This window comes from Pristiophorus japonicus, chromosome 1 (genome assembly GCF_044704955.1).
Source record: "Pristiophorus japonicus isolate sPriJap1 chromosome 1, sPriJap1.hap1, whole genome shotgun sequence".
Classification (NCBI taxonomy): domain Eukaryota; kingdom Metazoa; phylum Chordata; class Chondrichthyes; family Pristiophoridae; genus Pristiophorus; species Pristiophorus japonicus.
The window spans coordinates 459,455,991-459,468,415 of NC_091977.1; the positions used below are offsets into that span (position 1 = coordinate 459,455,991).

Below are 12,425 nucleotides of genomic sequence, written 5' to 3' on the forward strand. Positions count from 1 at the left end.
AAATAGGCACTGGAGAGGATGCAGAGAAGATTTACAAGGATGAACCAGAAATGTGAGGGTATACATATCAGGAAAGGATGACAGGCTGGGTCTCTTTTCTCTTGAAAAAAGGTTGAGGGGTGACCTAATAGAGCTTTTTTTAAATTATGAAAGGTTTTAATAGGGTGGAAAAAGAGAGAATGTTTCCACTTGTGGGGAAGAAGATAACTAGAGGCCATTAATATAAGAAAGTCACCAAGAAATCCAATAGGGAATTCAGAAGAAACTTCTTTACCCAAAGAGTGTTGAGGATATGCAACTCACTCCCACAGGGAGTGATTGAAGTGAATAGTATAGATGCATTTAAGGAGAGGCTAGACAAGTATATGGGGGAGAAGGGAATCGAGGGCTATGCTGATAGATTTAGATGAGGAAAGACAGGAGGCTCGAGTGGAGCACAAACGTCGGCATGGACTGGTTGGACCGAATGGTCTGTTTCTGTGCCGTATATCCTATGTAATCCTATGATAATACAGGCATTCCTGTGATTCCAAATCTGAGTAACCTTTTTCCAATCGTGCAGGTACCATTCACTTGCATCAAAAGAGGCAGAATGAAGGACAGAATTGGATCCCGGGGATGGTCCTAAGCAGCAATGACATGGTAAGTTCCGCATTCAGCATTCAGGAAGGATAGACAGAAAGGAAAAGGAGGTGGGGTAGCGTTGCTGGTTAAAGAGGAAATTAATGCAATAGTAAGAAAGGACATTAGCTTGGATGATGTGGAATCTGTATGGGTAGAGCTGCGGAATACCAAAGGGCAGAAAACGCTAGTGGGAGTTGTGTACAGACCACCAAACAGTAATAGTGAGGTTGGGGACAGCATCAAACAAGAAATAAGGGATGCATGCAATAAAGGTACGGCAGTTATCATGGGCGACTTTAATCTACATATAGATTGGGCTAACCAAACTGGTAACAATACGTTGGAGGAGGATTTCCTGGAGTGTATTAGGGATGGTTTGAGAGACCAATATGTCGAGGAACCAACTAGAGGGCTGGCCATCCTAGACTGGGTGATGTGTAATGAGAAAGGACTAATTCACAATCTTCTTGTACGAGGGTGACCATAATATGGTAGAATTTGTTATTAAGATGGAGAGTGACACAGTTAATTCAGAGACTAGGGTCCTGAACTTAAGGAAAGGTAACTTCGATGGTATGAGATGTGAATTGGCTAGAATAGATTGTCGAATGATACTTAAAGGGTTGAGGGTGGATAGGGAATGGCAGACATTTAAAGATCACATAGATGAACTTCAACAATTGTACATCCCTGTCTGGGTTAAAAATAAAAAGGGGAAGGTGGCTCAACCGTGGCTAACAAGGGAAATTAGGGATAGTGTTAAATCCAAGGAAGAGGCATATAAATTGGCCAGAAAAAGCAGCAAACCTGAGGACTGGGAGAAATTTAGAATTCAGCAGAGGAGGACAAACGGTTTAATTCGGAGGGGGAAAATAGTGTATGAGAGGAAGCTTGCTGCGAACATAAAAACTGACTGCAAAAGCTTCTATAGATATGTGAAGACAAACGGAGGTCCCTTGCAGTCAGAATCAGGTAAATTTATAATGGGGAACAAAGAAATGGCAGACCAATTGAACAAATACTTTGGTTCTGTCTTCACGAAGGAAGACACAAATAACCTTCCGGAAATACTTAGGGACCGAGAGTCTAGCGAGAAGGAGGAACTGAAGGAAATCCTTATTAGTCAGGAAATTGTGTTAGGAAAATTGATGGAATTGAAGGCTGATAAATCCCCAGGGCCTGATAGTCTGCATCCCAGAGTACTTAAGGAAGTGGCCCTAGAAATAGTGGATGCATTGGTGATCATTTTCCAACAGTCTATCGACTCTGGATCAGTTCCTATGGACTGAAGGGTAGCTAATGTAACACCACTTTTTAAAAAAGGAGCAAGAGAGAAAACGGGGAATTATAGACCGGTTAGCCTGACATCGGTAGTGGGGAAAATGTTGGAATCAATCATTAAAGATGAAATAGCAGCGCATTTGGAAAGCAGTGACAGGATCGGTCCAAGTCAGCATGGATTTATGAAAGGGAAATCATGCTTGACAAATTTTCTAGAATTTTATGAGGATGTAACTAGTAGAGTGGACAAGGGAGAACCAGTGAATGTGGTGTATTTGGACTTTCAAAAGGATTTTGACAAGGTCCTACACAAGAGATTGGTGTGCAAAATTAAAGCACATGGTATTGGGGGTAATGTATTGACATGCCTAGAGAACTGGTTGGCAGACAGGAAGCAGAGAGTCGAGATAAACAGGTCCTTTTCAGAATGGCAGGCAGTGACTAGTGGGGTGCCGCAGGGCTCAGTGCTGGGACCCCAGCTATTTACAATATACATCAATGATTTAGATGAAGGAATTGAGTGTAATATCTCCAAGTTTGCAGATGACACTAAGCTGGGTGGCGGTGTGAGCTGTGAGGAGGATGCTAAGAGGCTGCAGGGTGACTTGGACAGATTAAGTACGTGGGCAAATGCATGGCTGATGCAGTATAATGTGGATAAACGTGAGGTTATCCACTTTGGTGGCAAAAACATGAAGGAAGAATATTATCTGAATGGCGACAGATTAGGAAAAGCGGAGGTGCAATGAGACCTGGGTGTCATGGTACATCAGTCATTGAAAGTTAGTATGTAGGTACAGCAGGCGGTGAAGGCGGCAAATGGCATGTTGGCCTTCATAGCTAGGCGATTTGAGTATAGGAGCAGGGAGGTCTTACTGCAGTTGTACAGGGCCTTGGTGAGGCCTCATCTGGAACATTGTGTTCAGTTTTGGTCTCCCAATCTGAGGAAGGACATTCTTGCTATTGAGGGAGTGCAGTGAGGGTTCACCTGACTGATTCCCGGGATGGCAGGACTGGCCTATGAGGAGAGACTGGATCGACTGGGCCTGTATTCACTGGAGTTTAGAAGAATGAGAGGGGATCTCATAGTAACATATAAAATTCTGTTGGGACTGGACAGGTTAGATGCAGGAAGAATGTTCCCGACGTTGGGGATGTCCAGAACCAGGGATCACAGTCTAAGGATAAGGAGTAAGCCATTTAGGACCGAGATGAGAAGAAACTTCTTCACTCAGAGAGTTGTTAACCTGTGGAAATCTCTACCGCAAAGAGTTGTTGATGCCAGTTCGTTAGATATATTCGAGAGGGAGTTAGATATGATCTTTATGGCTAAAGGGATCAAGGGGTATGGAGAGAAAGCAGGAAAGGGGTACTGAGGTGAATGATCAGCCATGATCGTATTGAATGGTGGTGCAAGTTCGAAGGGCCGAATGGCCTACTCCTGCACCTAGTTTCTATGTTTCTATACCTGAAGCGAAATCAATTAAAAGATTTAAGATTTGAGGCCATTCCACATGCATGCACTTTCTGTGTGCAACAAATTAAGTGGAAAACATCTCAAGAAACAAATTGGTTTTAACCATCCACCCAAAAATAGAATTAAAAATAAATTCATTCCTGGGATGTGGGCATCGCTGGCAAGGCCAACATTTATTGCCCAACCGTTAGTGCCCTGGGGAAGATGGTGTTAAGCCGCCTTCTTGAACCACTACAACCCTTGTGGTGAAGGTACTCCCACAGTGCTGTTAAGGAGGGAGTTCCAGGATTTTGATCCACATGCCTGCTGCCCTTGTCCTTCTAGGTGGTAGATGTCGTGGGTTTGGAGAAGTGCTTCCGAAGCAGCCTTGGTGAGTTGTTGCCGTGGGTCTTGTAGATGGTACATACTGCAGCCAAGGTGCGCCAGTGGTGAAGGGAGAGAATGTTTAAGGTGGTGGATGGGATGCCAATAAACGGGCTGCTTTGTCCTGGATGGTGTTGAGCTTCTTGGGAGCTGCATTCATCCAGGCAAGGGGAGAGTATTCCATCACACTCCTGACTTATGCCTTGTCGATGGTGGAATGGCTTTGGGGAGTCAGCAAGTGAGACACTCGCCGCAGAATACCCAGCCTCTGACCTGCTCTTGTTGCCACAGTATTATTGTGGCTGGTCCAGTTAAGTTTCTGGTCAATGGTGATGGTGATGGGGGATTCGGCGATGGTAATGCCTTTGAATGTCAAAGTGCAGTGGTTAGATTCTCGCTTGTTGGAGATAGTCATTGCCTGGCACTTGTGTGGCGCAAATGTTACTTGCCACTTATCAGCCCAAGCCTGAATGTCATCCAGGTCTTGCTGCATTCGAACATGGACTGCTCCATTATCTGAGGAGTTGTGAATGGCACTGAACACTGTGTCATCATCAGCGAACATCCCCACTTTTGACCTTATGATAGAGGGAAGATCATTGATGAAGCAGTTGAAGATGTTTGGGCCTGGGACACTGCCCTGAGGAACTCCTGCAGTGATGTCCTGGGGCTATGATGATTGACCTCCATCCACCACAACCATCTTCCTTTGTGCTAGGTATGACTCCTGCCAGTGGAGAGTTTGCCACCGGATTCCCATTGACTTCAGTTTTACTAGTCCCCTTGGTGCCACACTCGGTCAAATGCTGCCTTGATGTCAAGGGCAGTCACTCTCACCTCATCTCTGGAATTCAGCTCTTTTGTCCATGTTTGGACCAAGGCTGTAATAAGGTCTGGAGCCGATTGGTCCTGGCGGAACCCAAACTGCACATTGGTGAACAGGTTATTAGTAAGTGCCGCTTGATAGCACTGTTGACGACACCTTCTATCACTTTGCTGATGATTGAGAGTGGACTGATGGGGTGGAAATTGGCTGGATTGGATTTGTCCTGCTTTTTGTGGACAGGTCATACCTGGGCAGTTTTCCACATTGTCGGATAGATGCCAGCTTGGCTGGAGTCGCTGCTAGTTCTGGAGCACAAGTCTTCAGCACAACATCCGGATGTTGTCGGGCTCCATAGCTTTTGCTGTATCCAGTGCTCTCAACCTTTTCTTGATATCATGTGGAGTGGATCAAATTGGCTGAAGATTGGCTTCTATGATGGTGGGAACCTCAGGAGGAGGCTGATATGGATCATACACTTGGCACTTCTGGCTGAAGATGGTTGTAAATGCTTCAGCCTTATACTTTGCATTCATGTGCTGGGCTCCATCATCATTGGGGATGGGGCTATTCATGGAGCCTCCTCCTCCCGTTAGTTGTTTAATGGTCCACTACCATCCACGAATTACCAGTAATACATACATACCATTCACAGTTCACATCCTAAAGCCAAAGATCCTTTTCCACCAAAAGAAAAAAATAGTGGCAAGTATCAACTAATGAGTAAATAAGTTACAATTCACTAAATATATTCAAAAAGGAGTTAGATGAAGTCCTTACTACTAGGGGGATCAAGGGGTATGGTGAGAAAGCAGGAATGGGGTACTGAAGTTGCATGTTCAGCCATGAACTCATTGAATGGCGGTGCAGGCTAGAAGGGCCGAATGGCCTACTCCTGCACCTATTTTTCTATGTTTCTATGTTTCTATGTTTACCAGTATTTTTTTTTCTGCATCAGTTGATTCTATTACAGTGCTTCTGAGAATCAATGAAACCTCAACAAACCGTCAGCACAAGCTTTGGCAGTATGTTGGTGAAATGCTGGTATGGTAACTTAGACAGCAAAATAAGTGTTGCTGTCGCTAAATGTCAAGTTCTACCTGAGCAGAGATAGATGGAATTTCTAGGTGCAACTGTAAAACTGGCTAATAGGAGCGATCAAGTGACAATATTTTAATCAATCAGCCTCTGAATTAATATCTTTCACATCATTAAAGCTGTTGATTGAAATTGACAAATCTATTGGACATCGAATTTTCAAACCAGCACAAAATCTTATTCAACAGTAGATTGACTATTATTGTATGTGAAGCGAAACAGGGAACTTGACCTTAAAATAACCACAAATGGAATCTGTTGATCTAAAGACTGATCTTGACCATGACATTTTATATTTTTATAAATAGAAATATCTGCACGTGAAAAATGTTTGCTTTAGGTGTTGTTTTCACTGACCCTCATTTCTGGTGCATACATTCTATATTCACATGTATACAAGTGTTTCACAATAAACATTAATGAGGGCAAATTTATTTAGCCGTTCTGACACAGCCATAGATACTTCAGGTCCAAGCCTTATACAAAAATTTCTAATAGCCATGCTTGGGCATGGAGCGTCTCCTCACCCCAAACAAGGTCAACTGATGGAGTAGGGCAGGGATGAGGGTGAGGACTCCCTACACTGTGGGTTTCCATTTCCTCAGCCCTAATGGGACCTGGTGTATTTTCGTAGGCTGGTAAAACGGAACAGGTGACGGGTTCTGGTTTCTGGAAGGGCACAAGAAGGATCCAGGACAAGGATGCAGCCTGAAGATGAAGAAAACTTTTTAAAAAGCTTTTAGTAGTGGGCTCCTTTGTACAAAGGCCAAATGTTGTTTCCAAGATGAAAAGGCACCCGGACACCCTCCTTCCCTGAAGATGGAGGCAAGATGGACATTCTTACAGAATAGAGCTCATGTTGTCCGAGATGCACCAGTCAGCCAAATGGAAATGAGTGCCCTCCCATTGACCCCCGCATATTCCGGCAAAGTCAGCACTGGTGGGTTGCAATCCCAGTGTAACTGCCGGGATCACAGTCTGAGGACTTTTGAGGGCCTTAAATACTTTAAAGGTTGTACTCACATCAGGAAGTCCTGCCACTTTAGTCATCTGCTCCACAGTAGACTTCACAGAATCTGGATCTCTCACATCACACTGAATTGCATGAACCTAGAAGAAAAGCGTAACAACTTCAAACTCTCTCATAAAACTGAAAAAGATGGTGTTCCACCATTTTATCCTCTGGTCCATTGTATTCTAAGATTAGCAGAGACAGGAATTATACCTCTTAAAAATCTCTCCGTTATGATACGGGAAGATAGAAATAATGGCCCAGGTTTTGCAGTGAGCGGTGAAGGAACTTCGCTCGCCTGTGGGCTTTTGTGCAGCAACTATCATCAGGTGTCTGATGCAATGCGGCACCCCTCTACAAGGGATCTGTGGCGTGTGAGAGCAGGAAAAACATTGTGTCTCTTCAATCAATCAGAGTGAAGAATCCTCACTGAGACAAGCAGAGTTGAACGCAGGAAGTATAAATTGGAATATTTAATTAATTGTAAAATTATGTACAGAAAGTGAAATAAAGCGAGGGAAAGAAAGATGGGATTGAGAGAGAGAAATAAACGACGAAGAAAAAGTTGAAAAAAAAATATATTTTTCATAAAATCTCCAACAATAATTAAATTCTGAAGGAATAAGACTCCATACTTGGAAAATTAAATTTTCGGTGCCAGAGAGGTTGTTTGGTAGTAATTAAGACTTATCACACAGTTAAAAATTCACTTACACCTGAATGAACCAGCCATAACTTTTTCTGCCGTGTTTAGTGGGTAACTAATGGGTAATACAGCAACTGCCCCCCCCCCCCCCCCCCGCCCCAGTCATCAAGATCCACAGCGCGGCCCTGGACACCGTGGACCATTTCCCATATCTCGGGTGCCTCCTATCAACATGAACAGGCATCGACGACGAGATCCAACACCACCTCCAGTGTGCCAGTGCAGCCTTCAGCCGCCTGAGGAAGAGAGTGTTTGAAGACTAGGCCCTCAAAACTGCCAAGCTCATGGTCTACAGGGCTGTAGCAATACCTGCCCTCCTGTATGGCTCAGAGACATGGACCATGTACAGCAGACACCTCAAGTTGCTGGAGAAATATCACCAACGATGTCTCCACAAGATCCTACAAATCCCCTAGGGGGACAGGCGCACTAACATCAGCGTCCTCGTCCAAGTTAACATCCCCAGTATTGAAGCACTGACCACATTCGATCAGCTCCGCTGGGCAGGCCACATTGTTCGCATGCCAGACACGAGACTCCCAAAGCAAGTGCGCTACTCGGAGCTCCTTCACGGTAAACAAGCCAAAGGTGGGCAGCGGAAACACTACAAGGACACCCTCAAAGCCTCTCTGATAAAGTGTGACATCCCCACTGACTCCTGGGAGTCCCTGGCCCAAGGCCACCCTAAGAGGAGGAAGTGCATCCGAGAGGGCGTTGAGCACCTAGAGTCTCAACGCCAAGAGCATGCAGAAGTCAAGCGCGGGCAGCGGAAAGAGCGTGCGGCAAACCAGTCCCACCCAACCCTTCCCTCAATGACTATCTGTCCCACTTGTGATTGAGTCTGTGGCTCTCGTATTGGACTGTTCAGCCACCAAAGAACTCACTTCAGGAGTGGAAGCATGTCTTCCTCGATTCTGAGGGGCTGCCTATGATGATGATGATGAGTGGGTAATGCAACAACTTCACACCCTTACATGGATTTCAATGCTGAGTCTCTCGGCACCATGGCCACTTCCCATATCTTGGGGGTCTCCTATCATCAAGAGCAGGCATCAAGTCGAGATCCAACACCGCCTCCAGTGCGCCAGTGGACAAGGTACGGGTATAGTGTAACTTGTGGAGGAGCGGGGCAAATCGGTCACAATTTCCGGATTTTTGTGTTTAACTGCGCATGTATGGACTCCTAAAGTTGCTGTCCAATTTACTCCATAATAACGGTAAGCGCTGTTGCCTCACCATTACTGCAAAATGTGAGCCAATTAGGTTCTAAGGGCTAGAATTTCCTAACAGCCCGCCAGCGCCCGATTGCCGCCCAAAAGACCGCTAAGATGCCAAAGATTAACCCCCCCGCAAAAAAAAAAATCTGCCAAGCGAAAAACATGGGCGTTGCACCCTCAATCTTGACGAAAAAATGGAATTTAGGGTCGATTGGGCGATTCCGAATGAAAATGGGCAATAAATTTTAAAAATCACTAAAAATTTACCCCGAGGCTGTGGGTTGGGCACTAGAAACAATTTTTCAAAAATCTTCGCATAAAAAAAACATTAAAATAAATTCTCAAGACTCTTTTAAACTAAATCACAACAGAATTTTAAAATAATGAGTAAAAAAACAATTTATTAACCTTTTCCTTGAAGAGCTACTCACCTACCGCCCAGCTCCGCTGATCTTTGTGGCCGTTCTTTTTCATACTTACCTACGGGTCACCGCTGAGCCAAATATCGCGCCAGGGCGATCTGAGGACGGTGCACACCGGCGGTCCCCTCCCCAGTGGTACCTCGAAACTGCCGGCGTAACTCAGGTAGGGAATTTTTCACTAACCTGATTATCGCCCACAAGAGCCAATACCGCCCAGAAACCGGGCAGTAAGCCATTGGAAATTCTAGCCCAATATGTTTGTATGAACAATCTGCATTAGAAATTCCCGCCCAAAAAGGGTTGTAAGTTGGTGGTGAGTTTAGTTGAAAGTAGGATTTACTTCAGCTCTTTATTTGTTAATTTAATTATTTACTTCAGTTCTTTAGTTTTTATTGAATGGTTATTACTGCTTGTGCTTTGTTTGGTGCTTGGTGGTGCTTGAAATGTTATTTAGGTGCAGGGTTCTTTCTTTTTTTTATTTTTTATTTATTGATTGCTTATTACTTTGGTCTTGGTGCTTTAGGTGCAGAGTTGCTTCTATTTTATTTGGTAATTAATTGCTTATTACTTTTTGTGCTTTAGATGTAGTTACTTGCACCGATTCCTTAACTGTAAGTAAGGTCTTTCTGTGCGGACAAAAGTGGACACATACGCTGCCCTAAGTTAGTTTAGTACAACATTTTTCTGGCCAAATTGGCATAAATGGTGAAAGTGGCTGGGAACGCCCCCTTTTGAAAAAAAAACTGACCGAACAAAAAACCTAACTAACTCACTTACACTGGTGCAAATTAAATGGCCATATTTACAACTAAAAGGATACACCAGAAAAATCAAGTTACACCATAAAAAATGCTGCAACTCATGGAGAAATTTGGGCCTATTGTATTACATGTGAAAATCCAGTATAGGTGAGCATTTTCAAGATTCACTTATGTTATCAAAGCACAGTTACCATGTTTGCAAATAACACGGTAATGGTCTATTTTGATATGCATTAAAAAAGTTTGGTCACTGCATGCCTGCAAACCAACCATTACAGTGTCAATTACAAACATGGGGAAGAACTTTCAACTTTAGCAGGGGCAGAAAATTGGTTGTATTGGATTGGCCACCATGTATACAGCCCACACGATTTTCCTTTCCAGTCAAGTCAACGGAAAGTAAAATCAAGTGGGTTGTATAACAAACAGGCAGCTGATCCAATAACGGCAGTTTAATGCCAGATTTACCCTCCACCACCATCACCAAAAGCTGGTAACTGCATTTTAATTCTTAAATAGCAATAGCTGAACTGTAAACCTGATTAGAACTATTTGCTTGGGTGGAAAGTAAATACTGACAGACTGGTTGGGGTAAATGGCCCATTTCCATGTTTTATGAGAAGTATTGGGCTCTTTTCCTCTTCATATTAGAACTAAAACCTCATCTTGGTTAACTGGCAACTTGGGAACACTTTAAAGCGAGGTGGTCCTGCAACTCCAGTAAAATTACACTTTCATATAAACAACTACAGGCAGTCGATCCTGGAAATGGATGGATAGGAGACGTGGTGGATTGCCAAGTCACATGATATACTAAGAACTGAAGCAACCTTTATTCTTATATTATTTCTGAATATAGGTAGAATTTTTCTTTTTAATTATGCACTTGTGGAATACATCAATACATGTGTGTCCTATTTATGAAGTAATTTAACTGTGCCCAGAAGGGGAAGCAGCAAAAATAAGAGAAAAAAATGTTTAAAATGGACTTCTTGCTAAATTTAATTTATGGTGGGTTGTAGATCTCTACACTGGGCAAAATTGTGATGCCACCACAGTTCAGCGATGAGAATAATACTGGTGTTCAAAGCTCTAGTTATGCGGACAGACTACAGTAAAGGTATGCACCTTTTACTATTTGTAGGAAAATTATCAATACGTTGTTTATACATCTAATTTACGATTTCACTACAGATGAAATCATCCCCCCCTCCTAAATGTGAACCTGTTGCAGATGCCAAATGACCTGCTGAGTATTTCCAGCATTTTGTTTTTGCTTGAAATCTTCATTAGTTAGCAATTAAACAGATAATCAGTTGGAAAAGATTGAACAGCATGCAGATGACAAATTGAAGCTAATTATAAAAGAGAGAATATGTAAAGTATCCAAATATCAAGACTCTCATTTGATTTCAATGTCCAGTATCACTTGTTTTGTGAGTCTCTTCTCTAATCTGACTGATGCTCATTTCACAATTGTTACACTAATGCAGAAGTTAATACAAAGTAGATTTCTGGACAATGAGAAACAAAGCATTTGAAAGTTGAATTGGTTCCTATACCTGACTGCACCTTGTCTAATGCAAGAGTACTTTTTTGTAGTAACTCGGTAAAATAATGGGACTAAAAGCTGAACCTGATGGCTTACATCCGAGGGTCTTAAAAGAAGTGGCTGCAAAGATACTAGATGCATTGGTTGTAATCTACCAAAATTCCCTGGATTCTGGGTCGATCCCAGCGGATTGGAAAACCGCAAATGTAACACTCCTATTTAGAAAAGGAGACAGACAAAAAGCAGGAAACTATAGACCAGTTAGTCTAATACGTCGTTGGGAAAATGCTGGAGTCTATTATAAAGGAAGCAGTGATGGGACATTTGGAAAAACATAATTCAATCAGAGTCAGCATGGTTTTATAGAAACATAGAAATGTACAGCGCAGAAGGAGGCCATTTGGCCCTTCGTGTCCGCGCCGGCCGACAAAGAGCCGCGCGGCCCTGAAGGTTACATATAAACCTATGAACAATGAACAATGGCGGAAAGGTAAAGAGCACCCAGCCCAACCAGTCCGCCCCACACAAATGCGACACCCCTTACACTCTACACTCCACCCCAACCGGAGGCACATGATCTCCTGGGAGAGACAAAAAACAGATAAAAAACCCAGGTCAAGTGAGGAAAAGAAATCTGGGAAAATTCTTCTCCGACACATCCAGGCAATCGAAACTAGTCCATGAGATCACCCTGGCCATATTCGATTTCCTGCAGTACTTACAATCGTATCTGCGCCCGCCAGGTTATGAAAGGGAAATCATGTTTGACAAATTTGCTGGAGTTCTTTGAAGATGTAACGAGCAGGGTAGATAAGGGGGAACCAGTGGCTGTGGTGTATTTGGATTTACAGAAGGCATTCGGTAAGGTGCCACATAAAAGGTTACTGTACAAGATAAAAGTTCACAGGGTTGGGGATAATATATCAGCATGGATAGAGGATTGGCTAACTAACAGAAAACAGAGAATCGAGATAAATGGTTCATTCTCTGGTTGGCAACCAATAACTAGTGTGGTGCCACAGGGATCAGTGCTGGGGCCTCAACTATTTACAATCTATATTAATGATTTGGATGAAGGGACCGAATTTA

At 43.3% G+C, this 12,425-nt stretch overlaps 1 protein-coding gene across 1 annotated transcript in view; it reads right to left on the reverse strand.

Annotated features, from left to right (window-relative positions):
• The window catches only part of decr1 (2,4-dienoyl CoA reductase 1, mitochondrial), a 61,902-nt gene that overhangs the window by 38,423 nt on the left and 11,054 nt on the right, over positions 1 to 12,425 (reverse strand). Inside the window, exon 4 of the mRNA XM_070886641.1 lies at positions 6,690 to 6,776. Coding sequence (XP_070742742.1) covers positions 6,690 to 6,776 — 87 coding nt within the window. The remainder of the gene's footprint in view (positions 1 to 6,689; positions 6,777 to 12,425) is intronic.